Below are 25,929 nucleotides of genomic sequence, written 5' to 3' on the forward strand. Positions count from 1 at the left end.
TAATAGCCAATATTTGTGAGATTTGTATGCAATTTGTGTATTATCTTGTGATAAGATTTTTTTATACATGTTATTTTATTTCGTCCTTTCAGTAACCCCATGAAGTAGATAATGTTTTTATTCTATCTATAGTTGAATAAACTAAAGTTTAGGGAGGTAATGTAACTTTCTCAAAGTTATCAGCTAACAGTGGTAAAATCATAATTGGATTGCTGGCTTATCAGAGGCCAGAGCCCATTAACCCATTATGTTTACTACCTGCAATCTGGTAAAGATTTTTCATTAGTGCTTTTTTATAAGTGGATCAGAGAGTTTGACTTTAGAATTAATATCACTAAACTTTTGTTTCAGAGCCAAGAGTCTGGTAATTTTTTATCAACTGGCATTTGGTACCTAAAAATGAATTTATCATAATCCTCATTCTTCTATCTGTATATATACTGTACATTCAGTATCTCATGTCTAAGTCATAGTGTTATAGATCTAACTTTACTTAAGAGTAGATTTTTCAAAATTGTCTCCAAAAAGAATTACTAAGACAAGTACATTGTTTTATGTTGAAACACATTTTCCATTTAAAGCCAATTATAATTTTAAAAGAATAAAAAATTGACTATCTTGAAAAATCTCATTTGTTAAAATTCAGAAAACAGCAGGGGGGAAGAACTTTCATTGCAAACACATTCCCAAGGCCTACAATATTTTCATTTGATTATGAAGTGAGTTAATTTCCATTCACTTTCAGCCATTTTTTTCTCTAATATCCAAGTATGAATTAGTCATATTGAGGTATGTCTCCCTTTTAAATAGTTCATTTCACTTGTTCTGCCGCTTAAAAATGCATTGTGTGCTGGAACATATTCTCAGTATGTGAATCTTCTCAGTTTCTGTGACATCACATCCCTTTCTCATCCTTACAGCCCCTTTCTATTTGATGTGAACAGGTACTTTAGGCGTCTTAGAGGTGGCTAATCATATCATGCAGGGTGGGAGACTGAATATCAAATGGAAAACAATTAACCATAGCAGCATTAACTTAAGCCAGTACACATTCAAAACGTCTTCAATTAAAAAATAATAAAAATATATTTTTCTAAAATGTTAATTGCTAGTATACTGTTTTCATATACCTTCAGCCTTTTTTCTCTTGAATCTCAATAAATGCTACTAAGCTTTACATATCCTCCTTCAAAACATTATTTTAAAAAGCAACATTATTTTTAAAAGCAAGAATTTTAAATAACTTATTAGGAAATAATGTAAACTTACAGAAAAACTACCAAAAACTCCTATATCAACTTTATCTGGGATCCTTTACTGTAAACATTTCACTTAATCTGTTCTCTTTCTCTCTCTCTGCCTCTCTTTCCCTCCTCCCATCTCTATTATTATTAATAATAGTAGTAGTCTTTTCTGAAAAAAAAAATGAGAGTAAGCCATAGACATGATGCATTATTACTACACTTATGTATACATCCTGAAAGCAAAGATACTGCTTTTAATCCTCATACAACCCTTCAAGTCAGAAAACCCACTCTGATACATCACCATCCAATCTATAGACTCCATTCAAAGTTCTATAACTTTCACAAAAATGTCTTATCTTCCCTTCTGTCCTGGGATCCCATCAAAGAAAATGCATATCACATTGATTTTTTTCCCTCCAATCTGGCAGTTTCACAGTTTTTCCCCATCTTTCTTGTCCTTGGCAGTTTTAAAGACACAGGCCACACATTTTGCAGGATGACCTTTATACTTTCTGATCAGCTCAGCGGTTCTCACGTGGGGCAAATTTGTTCCCCAGGGGTGATCTGGCTTGTCTGGAGAAATTTCTGGACTATTAAAATTGGAGGATGGGGAAAGTAGGTACTGACATTTTGTGGTAGAGGTTGGGATGCTGCCTAACATCTACAATGTAGGACAGCCCTCAGTAACAAAGAATTATGTGGTCCAAATGGTCAATAGTCCTAAGGTTCAGAAACCCTGTCTAGCACACTATTCATAGACAAACCTTCAAGGGGAGCATGAAAAGAAAAATTACGATACAATCTCACAAGGAACATGGATGTGAAATTTAAAATAAAATATTAGTAATCAAATCCAAGAATAGATAAAATTGTTAAGCCTTCATGGCCAAGTTGGTTTTCTCCCAGAAAAGTAAGATAGGTTAATTTTCGGAAATATACAATTTCAAAACTTATAAAGAAGTATAAACATATTTGGACAAGATTAACACCAGATTAAACCCATTTAAAGAGCACAGTAATGAACTCTTACTATAATTCAGTAGAAATTATCCAGAATTAACACACACAGAGAGTAAAAAAGAGCTGGAAAATATTGAGACATAGAGAGATAGATCAAGGATGGAATGATAGGGTCTAATATATCAAATCAAAATTTCAAAAACAGAGAAAAGTTTATATTTGAAGAAGTAGTGGCTGAAGATTTTCCAGAAATAAGATTAATCAGATTTAAGAAGGCAAACAAGTCCCAAAAAGGTTAAGCGAAAAGAAATTCACAGCTAGATCTTGCAGGACACCAAATATAAGATCTCTAACAGCATCCTGAGAGAAAGAAGAGATAACCTTTTAAAGAATGACAATTAGACTGACAGCTGACTTCTCAACAACAATGGAAGCCAGATAGAGAAAATTTTTGTCAACCAAGAAGTCTTTAGCTAGAAAAACAATCTTTTAGTATTAGGCAAAAAAAAAAAAAAAAGACAGACAGACATTTTCAGTCAATCAAAAACCTGAAAATTTTGTCATTTCACTGAAGAAGAAATTGAAATGGCCAAAAACCATATGAAAAGATGCTCATATGCATCTTTTTTCATGTGCATCTTTTCATATGCATAATCAGGAAAATATAAACCAAGAACAAAATGAGAAACCACTACACATGAAGCAGTCTGAAATAAAATTTTAAAATTGATGTATCAGTGAAGGTATAAAAAGTTTTAAAAACAGAGCATTTATACACAAGTGGTAGAAGATTAAATGTATGAAAACATTTTGGAAAACACTTTAACACTACTTTATATATGTAAAAATGTACATACTATATGACCCTGCAATTCAGTTCCTTATGTTAATAGAGAAAATTTTGCATGTGAGCACAAGTGGATAGGTATAAATGTTCATAGGTGTGCTATTGGTAGGAGAAAAAACCTAGAAACATCCCTATTAACATGAATAATAGAATGAATTCTGGGATATCCACTAATGAAATGAAAAACAATGGTGAAAATGAATGAATTATAGCTACACACATGACTGAATCTTAGAAAAATCTTAGGCAGACAGGAAAAGCATGTTGCAGAAAAACACATAAGCATGATTCCACTTACAGTTTAAAGATTTCCAAAATTATCCAATACATTACTAGGAATATAAATATATGTGGGAAAAAAACTATTTTTTAAAAAAAGCGAAGTGATAACAAAGACAAAATCAAGATAGTAGTTACCTCTGAGCAGGATGGGCCAAAGGATGGGTCAGGAAGAGCACAGCTGGCAGCTTCAAAATGAATGGTAATAGTCCTTTTCCATAGAGCTGTAGAATGTATATAGGTACTCGTTGTACTAAAATGTTATCCCAAGCATACATAGTATAAATATCATTTGTATCTATTTAACATCTGATTTATACATAAAAATAGCTAATGTTTATCAGGCAGTCTCTGGGCAAGGCATTGCATGTGTAGCATCCCACCTGATTTTCATAACTCTATCATTGTTCTCTCTTTGTAAAACTTTCTAGGCTGAAAGCTTTTTTCCTAACCCAAATAAATAAGGGAAATATCTTCTCCAGCTTCATAAAACAATTTTTGTTCACATTATAAATCGGATTTCATTGAATAGATTGATGTTGGGGAAACTGTCATTCTAACAATATTAAGTTCTTATCTTTCTATCAGAAAAAGTCTGATTCTATCTTTCTACTTGAATAAATGTATTGATATGCATCCCTTTGAAAAACTTTCCACCTTTCGGCTCTAATTCTCAAACAGATGGATGGAAAAGGCATGGAGCCCTGCCATAGTTTTGTCACTTACATGAAAGAAGATGCTGCAACTCAGTATTTCTGATTGAAACTCTCTTTGCTTTGATCTCATCGGACTCTCACTTAAGAAGGACAAATTCTTTGATACTGCTGGGGAGTGGAAAAATACTTTGAATTGCCTTTTTATTGTGGTCCCCAGAGATTTTCACCCTGGGGACAATGCCCCAGAGTAAGATTCAAGTGAGAGAGAGTCATAGTTTCTAGAGTCAGCTCCCCGTAGCTCACCAATCGTTCAGTTGTCAGGAATTTCGCAAGTCAATCATTAAACACAACTATTATAAAAAAAATAATAATAAATCATATGAAGTTACAATTAAATAATTAGGTTTTTAAAAAAAGACAATTTTTCAAAACTATGATTTTAAATTATTTTGCTACATTTTACTATTATCTGTGCTCTTGAGATTATTTATGCTTATTGTATCTGTGTAGTAGAAATGCTTTGTAATTCCATGTTCAGTGACTTCATTATATTGATAACAAACTTATGTACTTTTAAATCTCTCTATCATTTATCCTATCTTAGTCTAGTGGATCTTTCGGGTTATAAGAGATGTGTCTTGAATTTTCACAATGTGACTATTATCATATTTTCCTCATATTATTATTCTCAGGCTTTGCTTTATATAATTTGATGTTGTTTTGTAAATAATGATTAATGATAGGTAAATCTTTTTGGTAAATTGTAGTTAGCTTGAAACTATAGCTTGAAACTGTCTTATTTAATATTTTGCCTTAATTTTTACTTTCTCTAATATTAATATTTCTATGTTTGCTATTTCTCTTAAATATCATGTGATAATTTTGTCTGTTATAAACCATATATAGCTAGATTTACTTTTTCTCAATATGAGATATCCATATTTTCATAGGAAAAAGTTAACACTTTTGCATATATTTCCACCCCTAATATGTTTGATCTAATTTCTACATCTATAATCTTGCTGCAAGACATTTTCAGATGATTATTTTCAAGTTCCTTCTCCAGAACATGTTGTCAGAGTAGAATAAGTTTCCTCATTGTAAATTAATCATTTGGGGGAACCATCAAGAAGAAAAACATGGAGATTTTCTCAGCTTGAAAACACATGTTGAAATAGAATGACATTTTTAATTAGCAGTAGAGCTCAAGTATCAATAATTCTCCAGAAACTCCTTTAGTCCCAACAATAATTGCTACCAAGAGACTAACTGCTTAGGTAAGCATTACGGCTTAGGTCAATTCCGGAACTCTGATGCCCATCTAAAAGCTGGCAATCTTGAAATCCAAGTGTAGTTCCCTACAAGACCTCTTTCATCACTCATGCAAACCTTTCAGAGAGACTGTATTGAAGATAGTTTTCACAGCACCATTAAAGAAGCGATATCCCTGATCATTTGAACTGCAATGGCGCACACGTTTCAAGGATTTTGTCACTCCTTTGAGCTTTCCCATAGTTTAATATGTAATCTATATTCTGAGTCTCAAAGACACATTTTCTTCCTATAAACATGTAGTTAATCTCACTGCTCTCTGCAGATGTATTGTAACTGGTAGCATGAATTGTATATTTAATCCTGTGACCCAGTAGTATCAATTAGCATTACATTTTAATTCACACATGAAGAAAATACCTGTACTGTGAAAAGCTTTTTTGCCTAGGGTGCAAGAGAAGTCTATCCTTCACTTCATAAACTAAAATTAAAGCTAGTTGAACACTGCAAGATGTTTTTCCCCTTATACACTGTAAATTGTTACTAAGCATATAGTTTCTTTACTGTTGCACTTCCACATAGACCCCTTTGTGTTAGGAATTTATACAGTTCAACAATTAACTGGATGTCAGAAATCCTGGCATTTAATCCCTATTCTGGTATCAATAACCACATGACTTTGGAGGAATCACTTAAAGTGCCATGCCCACACTCTAAAATGGAGTGATTCTTCAGTGATATTTAGGTTTCCAGGGTTCAGTGTGTTTTCCCTGTCCAAAACCTTCATGCATGCTTCTCTCCCTTCCTAGCACAACCTCTAACCCCTTAACAATCTGGATGACTACAGTTGTCTTGATCCTCTAATCAAACACTTGTCTTCTTTCTGAAGCCCTTCTTTGTTCGTCCAGGAAGGGCTTGATTGATAATCTATTTCTGTGGATAAGCTGAAACTTCCTTAAGAGCAGATACTGTGGATTCTCACTTTTACATCCCTGGGGCCTAGCCTAGTGGTTAAAACAAAGTGGACACTTAAAAGTATGTAATGACAAATCAATGAACACATAAATATATACATATGCATAAACACCCTGTATTAGGAGCTGTGGGACTGGGAAATCATTTTGGTTAAATCCATTTTTTCTATTTACAGAAGACTGCCCAGTGGGCAACTAGGGTTCATTTTGCATTTATGTACTTTTGAGAGATCATACCTTTGAGAGGCTCGCACACCATCTTTGGTTTAACTAGCTAAATAAAGTTCTCACACCAACTCCAACACGCGTGTGGAGGCTTCCCCACACCAACAGCAATTCTCCGACTCCAGCAGGGTGTCTAAAAATTGAACTTAATTCTGACAGTCTCTATATGGAGATATCAGACTCTGCAGGTAAAAGGTTCAGTCCTACAAGACCACCCTCCACTACAGACGCCAGTCGAAAGCCCAGGTTATTACCTGTGCTTCTTACCAACTGGCTCTAAACTGGAAGGTCCATTGAGCCCCTCCGACTCAGGATGCCAACTGCAAGTCCAGGTTGTTGTACTTCTGACCAACTGGCTATATATCCGAGGCTCCCACAACAGCCTCCTTGGGTTCAATTAACTTGCTGGAACAGTTCACAGAACTCAAGAGAATCTGTTTATTCACAAAATAACTGATTTATTATAAAAGGATATTAAAGGATATGAATCAATAGCCAGATGAAGGGTTACACAGGGCAAGGCATGAGGAAAGGGCACAGAGCTTCCATGCCCTCGCCCAGTGCACCACTCCCCCTAATCTCCACGTGTTCACCAACCCAGAAGTTCTCCAAAGCCTGTCCTTTGGGGGTTTGTGGAAGCTTCATTACATGGGCATGATTGATTAAATCTTTGGCCGTTGGTCACTGATTTGACCACCGGCCCCTCTCCTTTCCCCCAAGGCGGTGGGGATGGGGGTTAGGACTTCCAATCCTCTAACCACACAGTTGCTTCTCCTGGCAACCTGTCTCCACCCCTGAGTGGAATCCAAAAGTCACCTTCCCTGAAGTGTTTTCAGAAACTGTGGACAAGAGACCAAATCTCATTGCTCTTTTGCTCAGGAAATTCCAAGGGTTTGGTAGCTGTAAGCCAGGAACTTTGGATGAAGACCAAATATATATGAGAAATACATATATTTGGTCATCAGAATGACCACATATATATATTTCTTTTTGTTTTGTTTAATTTTTTTTTATTGGGGTAGAGTTGTTTTACAATGTTGTGCTAGTTTCTACTGTACAGCAAAGTGTATATGTTTCTTATAAATCATGCTATCACACTAGCTGAGCATTAAACCAGTGCTGATGGTGGAGGAAATACACTGCTTTAAATAAATAGGGGAGAGTGGGTCCAGCACTTAGAAAAATGAAAAGAAGACTATGCTTGCATCTACACATGGAGAGCTTCGCTTTCTCTTGTTTTAAGATAGGAATGGTAATGCATGGCCAATATTTTGCCAATCTCAAACTGAGTTCTTTAGTGCAAAAAGATTGAGATGAGAGTTTTTACATTTTAGTTAGCAAATGACCTAAAGTCTTCAGTATTCAAAGGAATGGCATGATAATGGAGAAATGATACCTCCCAGGTTATATTTTGTGTCAGGGAATTTGCCAGAAACACCTCACAATTCAACACACTGAGTCTGGTTGACTCAGTGCAAAGTGACTTCCAACACAGACACATGTGGCTATTCCCTGTATCCTAGGAACTCTTCAGGGAGAGGAATGTCCCATGTATTATTGGACAACAATATAATATACTGAATTACCTAGATGCCATTTTCATGCCCATAACAAGTTATAAATATCCAAAAAAATAAAAGGAATATTTTTACCCAAATAAAACTTTCCTTAGTTTTGTTATTTTTATTATAGATGTGATCTCTCTTAATAAGTTATAACACAAATAAGTTATATATTGGGTAATTAAAATAATTTTACAACTGTCATTTTGTGATAATTTTCAGTTCATGTATGCAGAACAATTTTAATTAGTAGGGATGTATTCAACTTACTTGATGCTTATAAGACATGTTAAAAGGTATAAAAGTGACATGTTCAGAGTAGTTTTTTGATTATTTTACAAATTTTTTGGATAATAAAGAGTTTCATTAGTTTAATAACTGAAAATGTATATTAATAAAGACATTGATAAAATGAGAAAAATGTGTAACATGTAAAGAAAATGTGATTATCAAGTTGACAGATCCAACACATCCTTAGATGATCCTAAGTATTTCAATAGCATTATAAATTCTGATTGTTATTCAGTGCATATTAATATTGTCATTAGAATCACAGTCTGACAGCCCCAGGAGATGAGAAAATTATACAGACTAAAAACTGTAATAGAAAAAGTTATTGTCATGTTGATATCAATGGCAAAATCAAATTAAAGTTACTTCTGGAATTTACAATTAATACATTGTTCACGTTTTTGGCAATTAGAATTCCAATTAACTGATGTTAGTAATTTAATATTGAAATACTCAACACAGTTTATTAATTACAACCTGAGAACTCAAACCTTAGCTTGAAGGGTCTATTAAGAGAAAAAAAATTAATGACATTTTTATATAGAAAGGATAAAATTGGTGCTGTAAAGGAGTGTTTATTCCCAAGTTGTTACTCCTATCTTAAGTTCTTCAAATTCTATCAAGGTATTTGGGTAGCCAGATAACAAGCAAGTTAAAGAATAAACACCAAATGGTTCACTGTTATCCTTTGAATATTGCAATTACAGATTATTTTTATGTCTTTCTTTACTTATTTTGGAGAAATCATCTTTCTCTATAACGAACATACACTGTCTTACTATATGTCTTTTTTTTCAAATTTATTTTTATTTTTTGGCTGCATTGGGTCTTCGTTGCTGCGCGTGGGCTTTCTCTAGCTGCAGCGAGCGGGGGCTACTCTTCTTTGCAGTGCGCAGGCTTATTGCGGTGGCCTCTCTTGTGGAGCACAGGCTCTAGGTGCTCAGGCTTCAGTAGTTGTGACGTGCAGGCTCAGTAGTTGTGGCTCATGGGCTCCAGAGCGTAGGCTCAGTAGTTGTGGCGCATGGGCTTAGTTACTCCGCGGCATGTGGGATCTTCCCGGACCAGGGATCAAACCCATGTCCCCTGCATTGGCAGGAGGATTCTTAACCACTGCGTCACCAAGGGAGTCCCTTACTATATATCTTAAACATTTTAAATTGCCTTTTGAAGTGTTGTAAAGCTGTGTGCTTTGGGAATTTTTTCCCCTTAATTTTATATGATGAGGGAGATGAGGAAAGTGCCTCTCTTAGGTCACTTCTAGGGTTGACAATCCCATTTTATGAGAAAACAAAGGTGTAAGAAGGTACCATGACTCTGGTCAACTTCTCTTTCTACACTCACCCCATATTACATATTAATTACAATTATTTTATAGACGTACTCATCTAGACACAGTTGATCCTTGTGACTCTTAGCTGCTCGGAGTCCCATCATAAGACACCAAATCAAACCATAGACAATTGCTGTTCCTGTTTCCTAGCCAGTTGGCATGCACCTAATCAAGCCAGCAGTTTTGCTGTTGCTTTCGTTCCATCACAAGGAGGAGCAGCAAAAATTAAGGGCCCGATTCTTTTTGTCCAGGGACTAGGCTGAACCTAGCAAGTGTACTATTTTTATGGTCCAGGGTAGGAGAAGTTCTAAGAGGCCATGCTTTTGCAGCCCCAAGCTTTCAGAGAACAACTGCAAATCATAACCAAGATACAAAGTCAAATATTATATCCATAAGGCAAAGTCAAAGAAGCCCCTGCAATAAGGTAAGGTCAAGAAGTTTTCAGGAAGAGAACAAGAAAAAAATCTGGAATCAAAGGGCAAGGGGAAAAAAATCCAATATATCCGCTATAAAATATGAGAGGTACTGGTAACTCTTGCTAAATGCTGACCTTGTTACCTGGAGGGAGTACTTCATATCTATAGGTACAGAATCAGGCAGAAAATAGATGGTTTAGCATAAGTCCACCTCCATCCCTAGAGCTGTCCAAATCACTTTCAATGATGGTGTATGGAGCACAACATTTAACTATGTAGACTTTCAGATGAGTCCTTCAAAATCCTTTTAGTGATCTATTTATTTTTTGCCAATCCCATTGCATATATAAACATGCATTTATGGACAGGCATGAACATAAGAAATGAGATATTGTTTAGTAGAACAAGCTGCACCTTTGAAATGATGTATAATTCCTTCAATAAATCCCATGCATAGCTCTTGCAACTGCCCAAGAATCTACTACACGTTGGAGAGTGTCTTGAGTGAAATAAAGGTTCTAGGAATTAGAAACATATATTGGGGAAATTTACTTAAAGAAAAAAAGGTAGGTCCATCCATGTTGCTGCCAATGGCTGAATAATATCCCATTGTATATATATACCACATCTTCTTTATCCATTCATCTGTCAGTAGGCACTTAGGTTGCTTCAATGTCTTGGCTATTGTAAATAGTGCTGCTATGAACATTGGGGTGCATGTATCTTTTCTAATTAGAGTGAATGGACCGAGAGATTTTCATACTAAGTGAAGTCAGACAGAGAAAAACAAATATCGTATGATATCACTTATTTGTGGAATCTTAAAAAATTGATACAAATGAACTTACATAAAAAACAGAAACAGATTCACAGACATAGAAAACAATCTTATGGTTACCAAAAGGGAAAGGAGGGGGAACAAATGAGAAGTTTGGGATTAACAGATACACGCTACTATATATATAGAACAAACAACAAGGACCTACTGTATAGCACAGGGAACTCTACTCAATATTCTGTAATAACCTATATGGGAAAAGAATATGAAAAAGAATGGATAAATGTATACATATAACTGAATCACTTTGCCTTACACCTGGAACTAACACGACATTGTAAATCAACTATATTTCAATAAAAAAATTATTTTTAAGGTAGAAAAGGAAGAGTAGAGAATCGGAGAATGCTGTTTATACACAACTTATATATCACATAAACAGTATGTCCAATATTGTGCACTGCTTCTGGGTTCTCAGAAAGAAACCTTAGAGAAGCACCTACATCAGCTAGGGGTGGGACATGGGGGTATGTGCTAGAAACTGTGGTAACTGGAGAAATTGGACACCTGGCTTGTATTACCTTTTTTTCACAGTGTACTCTTTTCTTCTCTGCTGTAATTACTGCATCAGTATCCATGGCTCTTAGTTACAAAGCTTATTTGTGGCAAGTGTATATGTAACAACATGATGCAGGTGTACTGTCTTTATTTGCTGTGATTTCCTTTGTTTGAGGGACAAAACAGATATGATTAAACTCATGCTTCAAACCAACACACACCGTATCCTCACAGCATGAGTTTTGGTGAGTCTGTCCCAGGCTTTGGTATAAATAAATAAAAATGTAATCTATTTCCACGCTATTTATTACTCACTAACAGGATCACAAGTGGAAAAAAATGCCTCCGCGTGGGATTTTTTTTAAGTTGCCATCTACTCAATTACGAGATTGAGACCCGAGTGGGATTAATCTCTGATATTCTTTTCTCAGAAGGGTTTTGTTTTCCTTCCCTCATCCTTGGTAATAACCTCTGATTCTATTTCATAATGAGATTGAAAGGAAGCAACTATATAAGCTGAGAGCAAATAATTGTATTATTCTTTAAATGAGCCCATTGAAATGGCAAGGAAGGGGCATTATAAATCTTTTTTACTGGGATATATATTGAGCTTCTATAGGCCTAAGTTTGTGAAATGCTACACCATATTACCATTTTCAGGATCCCACTGAGGGCTGCCACAGTAATAGTAATCACAATAATTACAGGCATAGATAGCTACTATCTTCTAATCAGTCAGCTGTCTCTAAGCAACCAGGTTTAACAAGACTAACAATTGCCACCTCATATATTCATGTAAAACTCTCAGAATTTAGTCATTACAGAACTAATGCCTTAAGCCTGCTGACCTCTAATGGATTTGTCATTTATCTCCAACGTCTGAGATTTAAACTAGCTCTTCCAGTTCATAGTGGTAATCATTTGTTCCCTTTTGCCAGATACTTGATGGTTAATTCAAATGTAATTTTTTACTAAAAGTCAGACATGAGGCTTATTAAATTCATAACAAATTATTCTTCCCAAACATAAGATTTCTACTGGGAGTTAGAATGTATATAACCATATGCCACAGCATGGTTACCATATGACACAAGGCAACATGCCTTCCAATTTTAAGCCATGGGGATCTATGCTTTAGGCCATGTCTCTGTATTCAGCAGTTTTGACTGAATTAGCAGGACAGTTAACCAAAATATTTAAAGGGTGCCATTTTAGTCTGTGAGAAAGTTGCTAGCATATTGCTGTCCAAGTATCTCCTGTCCTTTAAATTCAGGGATCAGAATACTTAACCCTAGAAACTATAAGCATATATTTTTTTAATATCAGCTGAACTTGCATTTGTATAATGCTTTATTTCTTTTTCTAGCTTTTTCACATATGGCATCTCATTTGATTCTTAATCAACCCTGTAAATTAAACAGGCCAAGACCTTTACTTTGAAGTTTCAGGTCAGAAAAATGAGAGAGTAAAACGTCATATGGTCTACCCAAGGTCAGCATAGCAGAACTAGGACAAGCACCCACCGGGCTTGATTCCTGCCCATTCCTTTTCCAGAAATATCACACTGATTTATTTGCTATACAGCAAGAGGCTGGGCGTTTGTGGGGGGAGGGGGAGAAGTATATACTCTGAAATCACCAATCAGTATTCCTTTTTCCTTCTGTGTTCACATACAATCTCACCTGGTCCCAGAAGCTTTATGTCAGATTGGAAAACTTATGTTTTTTCTAGTACCACGCCTGTCTTTTGGCTACAGGAAGTCTACCCGGTATTGTACAATGTAGTGTCTATGAAATCTTTGTTTAGTTAATTTGGACAGTTCAGCAGGGACTTGCTTCTTATTACATGGCTCACTCACTGGGAAACTCTGTCTCTCTGATTGTGCCATACTTTCATGGTCTGTTTAAGTAATAGTGACATTTGGTTGAAAGAAGAGCCATCCCTTTGACCACCATTTGCTCTGTCAGTACAGCTGCGTATACACAAGGGAAGCCAAACTGGGATTTATGCTCTCTTCCACGCTCCCTTTTTACTGCTGAAACATCTCAAATAGAATAGCTGCAAGTGGTCATAAATGCAGTCATATCCTGCATGTGTCTTCATAATTAAATCTATTCAGACTGGTGTGGCAGAAATGCGCTGAAGGTTAACTTTATGTTAGCAGATCTACAACAGGTCCCAGGACAGCCATGACCGTGAGTTTATCTGCAGTACTTTACCTTTTCTGGATCCTCTACTCTGCTTAAGCAGGCTTCCCTGGCAACCAATGCCTTTGGATTCCTGCTAATACATTATGGCAGATGGGAGGCTTTCAAAGGGATTTATTAGAGTCTGCTAATTTAACTAATTCTCACTGAAGTGTTAATGACATCTCCAGTGAAGTATTATTTGGAGTCTTATCCTAAGATATGATTGCGGTGATGGAATGCTTAGTAATCTGTCATGGAGATGGCACATATGTTGGGGCACAGTTGGAATTTCATCCCTCACATAAAATCCTTAATGCCCCTGTGATGAATCATATTAAAATTCTATATTGTTTTAAAACAAAAGATTCTCATGGCATGGGAGAGCAACACATATGGCCTAGCTGAGTGCTGCTCTGAAAATGATATAGAAACTATTAGATCCCTTGATGAAACTTTCTTCAAAGTTTTAGATCTACTTCCTAATTTACTTTTTCTGAAATGGATATTTTTGGCTTCAAAATTTGGCAAAATTAACCCACCCTCTTATTTTCCTACCTCTACTTTACTTCTCTTTGACAGGTGTGCCTAATAATTAGGGTAAGTCTCCTTTGAAAGGAGGCAGCTATGGCAATCAAATGCCTTTAACATATTCTATGACTACTAAAGCATATTACATGCCTACACCCTACAGGACCCCTACTACAGGTTTGCTCTCCTCAGGTTTACATGTTACCGTTGTATAGATGCAGCCTGAGCTTCCCTTTCAAATGAGATTTGCTTGTCTTCATCTTGGTTGTTGAGTCTTGCCTTCAATCTCTTTCCATTGTATCTTCTCCAGGGCAGTGAATCCAGCATTTAACCATTTTTTTCAGTAACCATTTGAGGTACTTTTGTATGTAAGTTCCTTTGAGTATAAAATGTGCACACAGGGGCTTCCCTGGTGGCGCAGTGGTTGAGAGTCCGCCTGCCGATGCAGCGGACACGGGTTCATGCCCCGGTCCGGGAAGATCCCACATGCTGCGGAGCGGCTGGGCCCGTGAGCCATGGCCGCTGAGTCTGCACGTCCGGAGCCTGTGCTCCGCAATGGGAGAGGCCACAACAGTGAGAGGCCCGCATACCGCAAAAAAAAAATTAAAAAAATGCACACAGTATTATGGTCTTCTAATAGTTTACAATATTTAGTATTCACAGCAAGCAACCATAATGAAATATGAAAGTGAATTATGCATTCCATTGTCCTAGAGCATGGCACAGGAGAATATCTACAATTTCATTTTAAGGAGAAAGTAAATGAGAAAAACAGGCAGAACAGGATAAGGAAAAGCATGGATTTGAAGTGCATTGAAAGTGCCATGGCCCCCAAACCTGGAATCGGTTAAAACTTCCCAGGGAGATTTTTAAAATTCCTATTTCTGGGCTCTACTCAAAAAACAGTGAATCAAGAGCTTAGAAAGGTGGGGTCCCAAAATCCATATTTAATAGAAATGGTACTGCTAGCCTGGCCAGCTTTTGAGACCAATGATCTAGTTAGTTGGATACATTCATCCTTTCAGAAATTATTTATTGACTTCCTAATATGCATCATACATGGTTTTAGATGCCTGGACAAAATAGACAAAGGACCTATTATTGTGTAGCTTACATCCTGGTGGCGTGAGACAGATGCTATTCTAAGTGCAGTACATGGATTAACTAAATTCTTCTTACTAAAACCCTATCAAGTCTTCATTTCCCATATGAGCAAAGCTCAGGCACAAAGAGTTTAAATAATTAATCTAAGGTTATATAACTAACAGAAGGGGGACCTGGAATTCTCAAATGTGATCTAACTCCAGTCCTCTCATGCGTGGCTGGCTACATAATTTGCAGGACCCAGTGTAAAATTAAAATGCAGGGCCGGCCACTTGTTTAAAATGCAAGAAACACTGATGTTAAAGGTACTAAAATATAAAGTGTTTTCCTTTCTTCCATGGCCTCTCTTGCAACTTGTGATTTTCTTTTTATTTGCTATATAACGTCATTCTAAGAAAGACAAAATTAAATTGTAAATGATTACATGACTGTTACCATTCATCTTTATATTGCACGGTGCCAGTTTTAAATGCAAATATAAGAGCATTTAACTCACAGGCAGGATCACTGAAATTACACAATTTGTATTTCATAGCTTATATATTCTTGCCAGAACAGCAGAAATGTTGCAGGAAACCAACTCAACTGTTTTTATTTTACTTCTTGATCGATACACATATTCTACCAACACTCTTTACCTTTGACTTAGGGATGAGTAATGAAGGACTGAAAGAAAAAGAAACTATGGGTTGCCCTTTTTTTCCTTTCCTACTATGTCGTTATCTTCGGTGTAAGTGGTTGGCAAATACAAGGCAAGTAGTACAAATAAGAAAGGATATGACGGGTTCCTTTGTCATTCACCTCTTAGAGTCATTACCTTCTTTCCATGTTTGAAAAATTCTAGTTCAAATGGAGAGAAGTCCTCTCTTGGCTGTCAGCATCCGGATATACTCAGTCGCAGAGATAAGTAACATGTTTACCTCTTACTCACTTGGAATCTGGCTGAACTGTCACACATCGTGGGCCCACCAGGATTCTGTGCTCACGGTACTTCACAACGTTTTGTGGGAAAAGGGTGGAAAGGAACAACGGACCTGTATATCTTGTGTAACTTCTCTACTCACACAGATGCTCTATTATCCAACAGGACCTCCACAGAACACCAGTGTAAAGATGAAATTATGCAAAATTTCAAGATGGCCAGAGCAGAGCATTAAACCAAGCATAGGCCCTCTGAGCCCTTCTGTATAATGACACCGCAGGTCACATACCCATGAGGTCAGCCCTACCCAACCTTAACCACCACTCTATACTGCATCCCTCATGAGGTGGTTTCAGGTTGCGCCATCATTCTCGTCTTTCTTGTCTAGGTTACTTCCTGTTTGTAAATGTCCCTTTGCAGTATAACAACTGGAATTGAACATAATACCCTAGATCTGCTGTTCTCAGAATGCAAAGCATTATTATTTCCTAGCTTAGACACTCACACTAAATGCATCTTAAGTTTCCTAACTCGGATAGCTGCAGTGTTTCCTCTCATTCTCCTCCATTCAGTATTCATCCCCTCTACTCATCATAATACTACCAGTATTATCATGTGCAGATCCTCTTCAAAGTGCTTTACATACGCTTCTTTTAATCCTCACAGCAATGCTATGAAATATATACTATTTGTGGTACACAGAATAATGCCTCTGCAAAGATGCTCCTGTTCTAATCCCTGGAACTTGTAAATATGTTACATTACACAGCAAGGGGGAATTAATATTGCAGAGGCATAAACTTGCTAATCAGCTGATCTTAAAATAGGGAGATTATTCTGGATTATCTGGGTGGACCCAATGTAACTACAAGGGTCCTTGAAAAGTATAAGGGGGAGAGAGAAGAGATGGTTGGAGTGATTCAGTGTAAAGAAGACAGCCTGTCATAGCTGGCTTTGAAGATGAGAGGGAGCCATGAGCAGAGGAATGCTGATGGTCTCCAGAAGCTGGAAAGTCAAAGGCAGGGATTCTCCCCTAGAGCCTCCAGGAAGGAATGCAGACTTGCCAACACCTAGATTTTAGCCCAGTGAGGCCTGTAGCAGACTTAAGCCTTACCAAACAAATGTCTTGCATTGATGGCCCTTGTCATGTTACTGTTGGATATAGAACACTGCTTATAAATAGGATCTTAATAAATGTTTTTAAATAAATGATCACTTTCAGCAAAGAATAGTCTCTCCTGTGAAGTATTTATAATGTAACGATATTACACTATATATCAATATTTAACATATACCTCTACTCCACTAACGAAGAGCAATTGGAGAGCATGAACGAAACATTTTTGTAAAAACATAAAGAACCCAGCAGTAACCTCAGGCAAGACATTTTATTTTCATTCTTCATCTTTTTTTTTGTTTTGTTTTGCAAATTATGCTCCAAGAAGATATTGCATTTAGCATTCTAAAACATGAAAAGTATATGTCACGGCTACTGTCAAGGGGCCACGTAAGTCTTGAAGATATTTATTTGCCAATGTGCTGTACATTACTGCCAGTCTGATGGACTGCTGGAAAATGTTTTCAAGAAAGAAAATAGAGGATATAAGTAAGCCTTTTCAGTGCTTGCAAAGAAAACATCAACTAAGAGTCATCAACTTTGCTGTACACCAAGCAATTAGCTGAAATTGGTAATTATTTAAGAAGCTTCTTATTCTACCTGCCAACACGGTAGCTCCAATCCCAGGGTAAATGAAATGCGTATCTCTTCTAAGTCTGGCTTTCAGGTTTTCTGCATAATTTATATGTGCAGCAGGGGGAAATTACCAGCATAATTCCATTGTGTCACTTCCACAGTTATAATCAATTGCTCTTCCCCAAAGGCACCAGTATTTTCATTTCCAAACTTTGCCTTTTCTGCGCCTGTCTTCCATTCCCTAATTGCATATTGGGTTGTGTTCCTGTATTCAGGAAGGTCAGTCTGAAAGCCTTTTTGAACTCGTCTCTGATCTTCAGTCTCCTAGTTGGTTGTGACATCACAGGCTAGCATGAAGCTCCAAAGAAACATGCTGTGCTTACCTTCAGTCTGCTTTTTCTGAAGAATCACAAAATATTCAAGCTCTAGATTACATTCTAAAGATAATTTTCTTTTGATCCATCCACACTTGTGACTTTAGATGTTGCTTTCAAAAAAATAAAATCCTCTTGACTAATTACCATTTTATGCTTGAATTTAAGTGAAATCTGATTTATATAGCTGATCACACTGACCCTGCCTGATGAAATCCTCCCAATGTCAACAGTCTTCTCTACGGTCCTATTGCTAACCCCCAAACCAGGTCACCTCTCTTCCCTCTGCTTTTCTTTTGTGCTTTGAGTTTTCTTACTCTACCTTCAGCATAGCAATAAGTGTACTTAGGTAATTATATTTATTGAGGAGGTTCAATCTTTGGGTTCATATATATGAAACTGTATCATTTCTTCCTGAAGTTCACCTCAACTTTTTTCTATTCAATTCCCCTTGCCCATTAATTAGTGGGTCAGTTAATTCAGTTTTTGCCAGCTGCCATACCTTTTCAGTGACTATAATTGCTAGCATAGGTACATTTTGATATTTAAGACTCAGTTCCATCTATTTATTTAATAAAAGCCTCTATCTCAAGCAATGGTCAAGCTCATTTCCTCCTTAATATATCAGGCTAATGCACTGACCCCCAACTTCTTGGTGAAGAGGAGGGGATGGGAGTGGTTTGGCTCTGAGAAAATTCCTCCTCCTTTCTTCTCCTGGGCAGTAATCATTCCAATATTGGAGACTAGGGGAATGTATAAAGAGGGGTCGCAGACATGTCCTTACTTGACCATGAGTGATTACTGAAGGAGATATGTCCGTGGCCTAACTCTGCTTCTGGCAAATTCAATCTCATACAGGTGGTTTCTGCTGATGTGCACGTCTGTGGCAGGATAGCTTCATGGAAATGTGATCTGTGCAGTTGCACAAGGCCTCATAGTCAGAAGGGCTTTGCACTTGATTAAAAGGTTTGCTGTTACAATCTTGAAACTCTCAATTTTTGAACAGGGGCCCCCGTAGTTTCACTTTGCACTGGGCCCCCTGCATTATGCAGCAGGTCCTGGTCTCTGTAGAGGTGATGCCCTTGCTTTTCTCTGAATGCTATTCAACTCCATTGGGCACAATGCTTTATTAAGAATCCCCCTCAGAGAGGAAACCCTCTCCCTTTTCCTATGCCAGCCATAATAGCCCATTAACCACAGTCTGAGTTGGGCTTCCCATCTCTTGACCTAGATAGCCATGAGGCTACTAACCCCAGGAATTCTTCTTTGCATTAGCCACTGGAAATAATCAGATCATTTTCTATAATTTCTGAAGATTGCTAAGAACTGGGGTAGATGAGGGTTGCCTCCATCCTCGTTCCACATACAGTATCATGGAATTCCTTCATTTTAATAAGAAATAAGAAACTTAATCAACACAGATAAGTGTTTAGGAATTGAAAGATTTTTATTACGGCAATTTTAGTAAATTATTTTAATTCCTTGCTAGTTATATGTCAAAAATCATACCAATGTTCTATCAGCCATAATTAATCATCTATCAGATGACAAATTGTTTAGGTTCTTTTTCTATTAGTTAAAAGTGAAGAATTAGAAACAATCTAACTTGGAAATGTATGGGTTAGCTGTTCATCAGAGTCATTCACTTTCTTAACTTCTTCACTAATATTACAATTTTTTCCTTTGTTTGTTATTGCAGAGGATTTGGTATTACAAGCAATAAATGCACCATAGAAAGTGCAGAATAAGTGAAAGATATGCTTTTATTTGGTAAGTTTGGGAAGGGTAATTGTAACAAGGGTGAAAGAATAGGATAATATTAATTTAGGAAAGGATACTATTGCTATCCTGCTGAGTTAAATCCCATGCTCTGGGATTTAAAACAAAAACTCAGGTCCATAAATGGTAACAGACTTCTAAAGATTCCATAGCTACTTGATTCTTTCAACATGAAAATAATCATTAGTGAGTCCCTTATACATTCAAGAGATGAGAATTCTGAGATGAACAAGATACACCTCCTGCATTCATAGAACTTATAGTCTGATAGCAGACGTTGATTTTTTAACATGGATTTTCTACTTTACAATGAAATTCAAGGGGAATATATGGTCTCTGTTTGTCTGAAGCAATTGGTGATGCAAAATGGAGAAGCAGAATGGATACAAAAGACAATCAGAGTAATAAAATCATAGCAGCTTAAGAAAGCTTTGTGAGCACTGTACTTATTATTCTCAGTTTACAAATGAAAGTTCCCAGCTCAGACCCAAGAAAGGTAAAGGATTTCCCCAAGGACCCTGAGGAAAATAGCCTCCATTGTTTTTGCCTACCCAGGATTCATTCCTCCTTTATTTGGTAATGACACCCTTATTTTACTCTGAGGAATTAGTCCTTGCACACTGACTGTAATTTTGTGGCCAATAAAGGAAAACTGCCCTTCTCAGCCAAGCACATGTAGGCATCCCAGGCCAAGACAAGCAACCTCTTCCCATAACTGGCAATAATTGAAGGTAACTCCTCTCAACAGTTTTCCTAAAGAAACTCTCTGTTGTTCTTGATACCCAGGTATGATAGACTAAGAATAACCATTAATTATTTGCAACCCTTCCCAATAAAAATTGGCTATTTCTTCACCCTCTGAATCTGGGCTGTCCTTGTGACTTGTTTGGACCCACAGAATGTGGCTGAAATGATGAGGTACAACTTCCAAACCTAGTCACCACAGAACTTGGCATCTTCCACTCTCACCATTTTGGAATGCTGTTGTCATGTGAAGAAATGCAGGTTGTTCTCCTTCAGGAGGAGAAACTACATGGAAAGGGAGGCCCAGCTGACAGCCACCGCCAGCACCAGACGTGACTGAGGCCACCTTTTACTCAACACACCCAGGAATTAACTACAGCCACATAAGTGACCTCAGACAAGACAAGTTTTAAAAACGTGAATGATCCTAATGAACAGCTAATAAATCCACTTCCAAGTTGGGTTGTTTCCAATTCTCACTCTCAACTAAATGAAAAAAGAACCTAATCAAATTGTCATCTGCAAGATTATCAAATATCTGTGGCTGATAGACTATTACCATGAATTTTGGCATATAACTAGCTAGGAATTTCAGTAATTGGAGTGTAGTCCAAATTACTGACCCACAGAATCATGCACAAACAAAATGATTATCGTTTTAAGCCGCTAACTTTGGGTAACATTTCTGACCTGTCGAAAATGTTCTTCAACTATTCTCTTTACTCTGTTATCTACTCTCCTTCTGCAATAAACTTTTCTGGCTACAGAGGCAGAGTCAAATTTTCTTGCTTACTACAAAACAACCCTTGAGGTACACCCTGATTAAAAGGAATTACTTCCTAGCTTTCCCAGCTGACAACCCAGAATTCTTTCATATATTTTCTGTTGATTTCCCCCAAATGCACAAGTTTTGCAGAAATCAAATGCATATAACAGAAAGTGCTTTGGGGACAAAGAGGAGCAAATTAACATAACTCAGAGACACATTATATTAGTCCTCATGTCAACATGATCACCCCAGGACTCCCTTATTTCCCCTAGAGCTGGCGCTCCATGATTTCTGGGGGACTCCCATATGGAACAAATGTATGTGAAAAATTTGATGTCTAAGAAATGTTGATAAACTAGAAATAATATGCTCCTAAGATATCTACAACTCTACAATGGTTTCAGTGCATCATCTCTCCACAACTTCAGAAAAAGTCTAATTATTTTATAGATGATCTTGTTACCTGAAAGTGACATGCCTAAAGGGAAAGCAGCATTTAATCAGTGGTGACCCTCCCTTTGGACAAGTCTCATGTCAGCTCAGAACATGTCCCTTCCATGGACCATTTTCTGCCTTGTGTCCTGCACAAGAGTGAACCCCCCAAATGCATGTGTTGAATAAATGAATTAATTATTTACCTAATCTCGAATAACTGGCACACTGTTTGGTATTGATGGGGAAACTCAATGTTTTATATTTGTTTAAAATAAGTTAAAGAAATAATGAACAGGAATGAACAAACAAAACAATATAGTGGGGAAAAAACCTAATGTAGTTTATAGGATGGGAAAAGGTTCCCTCTTCTAGAAGGGTTGAGGAATTTATCATGGTAGGAAGGATATTTGACTTGGACTGGCATGCATAGTTTTCTAAGAAGTTATTCCTTACAGTTGTGCAAAATGGCCTTAACTAATATGATTAAGCAAACTACAGAAAGAAACTCATGGAAAAATCTCCAAAGACTGAGAATCCAAATTTCTGTTTATTCAGAGTAAATGGTTGTACACACTCTGAAAAGCCACAACCAAGTTTGTATTACAGTTTTCCCAGTGTCTTAGTATTCCTGTTGATGGGCTACATGGTAAGGAAAACACCTTATCTGTTTGCAAGTGACATACAAGTGGAGCGTTAGGTTAGATTATTTAAATGATCAAAGCCCTAATACTTTGAGATAAAGTTACTTACCTAAAGGGGATTGCCAGGCCTTAGACACAACCAAGAGAATTCTGTAAGTCATACTCCTAAGATAATAACCAATGTCTTTCTTTAATTTTTCAATGTTCTAGCTATTTGCTCTTTTGCCGAATGTTGAATATAGTTAAAGTTCATAACATAAATATTTATGGTACAGATCTATCTCTCATTCTCCATATGTGTTTTGTTCCTTATATTTCATAAACCGTATTGCATTCTTTTTCTTAATGACATGCTGTAATATATATGTGTTCTTTTGACTAACAGTGTAGGCTTCTATTTAAAGTACTCATGGACCAAAATTCCATTGTATATGTTAACCTTATTTTCCCAAGACATTACCTTTTCTCCATACATACATTTCACATCTAGCACTAATTGTGAAATGCAAACTTTCAAGCCCTGAAAGGACCCTCTGCAAAATAGATTTAACGTACAATTGACATTCACCAAACAGAATCTCTATGGCTCTAACACCACTGATAGCTGCATTTTCATTTTAGGTTTTCAATCAATTATTGCTTCGGTGCTGTGGATTATCACCTTAGTCTCTCTTCCTCCAGGAGCTAATTCAAAATGCCATAGAATCAAGGCAATAAAGAAAATTTTAATATTTTTACTTAAATCTAAGAGACATCTTTGGGTATGGAAAAATCTGTCAAAATACTATTTAAAAGTATCCTCCCATCTTCAAATCTTTGGTAAAATTGGGATTAGATATTTCATAATATCCTTAAATATCCCCTAAGTTTCAAATCCATCATGATTCTGAATATAACAGGACTATTAAATAAAATGAGTGAGACCACTGAATTCCCACCAAGAAGGAAGAGGAATAAAAAATGTGGAGGTTATGGTTAAAATATTTAGGTAATCTAAAAATAATATTTTTATCTCTGAGCCTGAACATTTACATTTTTAATTCTTAAAGATTTCAAATATTCAGAAAATTTATATAGAATAAAAAATCTTTAATTAGACCCTCGGTACCAGGGTGATGGTGGCCTCATAGAATGAGTTTGGGAGTGTTCCTCCCTCTGCTATATTTTGGAAGAGTTTGAGAAGGATAGGTGTTAGCTCTTCTCTAAATGTTTGATAGAATTCCCCTGTGAAGCCGTCTAGTCCTGGGCTTTCGTTTGTTGGAAGATTTTTAATCACAGTTTCAATTTCAGTGCTTGTGATTGGTCTGTTCATATTTTCTATTTCTTCCTTGTTCAGTCTCAGAAGTTGTGCATTTCTAAGAATTTGTCCATTTCTTCCAGGTTGTCCATTTTATTGGCATAGAGTTGCTTGTAGTAATCTCTCATGATCCTTTGTATTTCTGCAGTGTCATTTGTTACTTCTCCTTTTTCATTTCTAATTCTATTGATTTGAGTCTTCCTTTTTTTCTTGATGAGTCTGGCTAATGGTTTATCAATTTTGTTTATCTTCTCAAAGAACCAGCTTTTAGTTTTATTGATCTTTGCTATGGTTTCCTTCATTTCTTTTTCATTTATTTCTGATCTGATCTTTATGATTTCTTTCCTTCTGCTAACTTTGGGGTTTTTTTGCTCTTCTTTCTCTAATTGCTTTAGGTGTAAGGTTCCGTTGTTTATTTGAGATGTTTGTTGTTTCTTAATGTAGGATTGTATTGCTATAAACTTCCCTCTTAGAACTGCTTTTGCTGCATCCCATACATTTTGGGTTGTCGTGTTTTCATTATCATTTGTTTCTAGGTATTTTTTGATTTCCTCTTTGATTTCTTCACTGATCTCTTGGTTATTAAGTAGTGTATTGTTTAGCCTCCAGGTGTTTCTATTTTTTACAGATTTTTTTCCTGTAATTGATATCTGGTCTCATCGCATTGTGGTCGGAAAAGATATTTGATATGATTTCAATTTTCTTATTAGAACACTCCCTAACACCATACACAAAAATAAACTCAAAATGGATTAAATACCTAAATGCAAGGCCAGACACTATCAAACTCTTAGAGGAAAACATAGGCAGAACTCTCTATGACATAAATCACAGCTGGATCCTTTTTGACCCACCTCCTAGAGAAATGGAAATAAAAACAAAAATAAACAAATGGGACCTAATGAAACTTAAAAGCTTTTGCACAGTGAAGGAAACCATAAACAAGATGAAAAGACAACCCTCAGGATGGGAGAAAATATTTGCAAATGAAGCAACTGACAAAGGATTAATCTCCAAAATTTACAAGCAGCTCATGCAGCTCAATATCAAAAAAACAAACAACCCAATCCAAAAATGGGTAGAAGACATAAATAGACATTTCTCCAAAGAAGATATACAAATTGCCAACACACACATGAAAGAATGCTCAACATCATTAATCATTAGAGAAATGCAAATCAAATCTACAATGAGATATCATCTCACACTGGTCAGAATGGCCATCATCAAAAAATCTACAAACAATAAATGCTGGAGAGGATGTGGAAAAAAGGGAACCCTCTTGCACTGTTGGTGGGAATGTAAATTGATACAGCCACTATGGAGAACAGTATGGAGGTTCATTAAAAAACTCAAAATAGAACTACCATATGACCCAGCAATCCCACTACTGGGCATATACCCTGAAGAAACCATAATTCAAAAAGAGTCATGTACCAAAATGTTCATTGCAGCACTATTTACAATAGCCAGGACATGGAAGCAACCTAAGTGTCCATCAACAGATGAATGGATAAAGAAGGTGTGGCGCATATATACAATGGAATATTACTCAACCATAAAAAGGAATGAAACTGAGTTATTTGTAGTGAGGTGGATGGACCTAGAGACTGTCATACAGAGTGAAGTAAGTCAGAAAGAGAAAAACAAATACCGTATGCTAACACATATATATGGAATCTAAAAAAAAAAAGGTCATGAAGAACCTAGGGGCAAGACAGGAATAAAGATGTAGACCTACTAGAGAATGGACTTGAGGATATGGGGAGGGGGAAGGGTAAGATGGGACAAAGTGAGAGAGTGGCATGGACATATATACACTACCAAATATAAAATAGATAGCTAGTGGGAAGAAGCTGCATAGCACAGGGAGATCAGCTCGGTGCTTTGTGACCACCTAGAGGGGTGGGATAGGGAGGGTGGGAGGAAGGGAGATGCAAGAGGGAAGAGATATGGGGACATATGTATATGTATAACTGATTCACTTTGTTATAAAGCAGAAACTAACACACCATTGTAAAGCAATTGTACTCCAATAAAGATGTTTAAAAAAAACAAC

The 25,929-nt window shown here is 36.6% G+C and overlaps 1 protein-coding gene across 3 annotated transcripts in view; it reads right to left on the reverse strand.

The window, feature by feature from the left end:
• Positions 1-25,929, reverse strand: part of LOC307197437 (uncharacterized protein) — a 231,892-nt gene that overhangs the window by 20,516 nt on the left and 185,447 nt on the right. For all 3 annotated transcript variants that reach the window (XR_013831409.1, XM_079943318.1, XM_079943317.1), the window contains one exon: positions 3,472-3,557. Coding sequence is in view for 2 of the 3 variants with exons in the window: in XM_079943318.1 (XP_079799444.1) it covers positions 3,472-3,557 (86 nt within the window). In the remaining variant the exon portion in view is untranslated. The remainder of the gene's footprint in view (positions 1-3,471; positions 3,558-25,929) is intronic.

This window comes from Stenella coeruleoalba (assembly GCF_951394435.1).
Source record: "Stenella coeruleoalba genome assembly, chromosome: 14".
NCBI classification, from domain to species: Eukaryota; Metazoa; Chordata; class Mammalia; order Artiodactyla; family Delphinidae; genus Stenella; species Stenella coeruleoalba.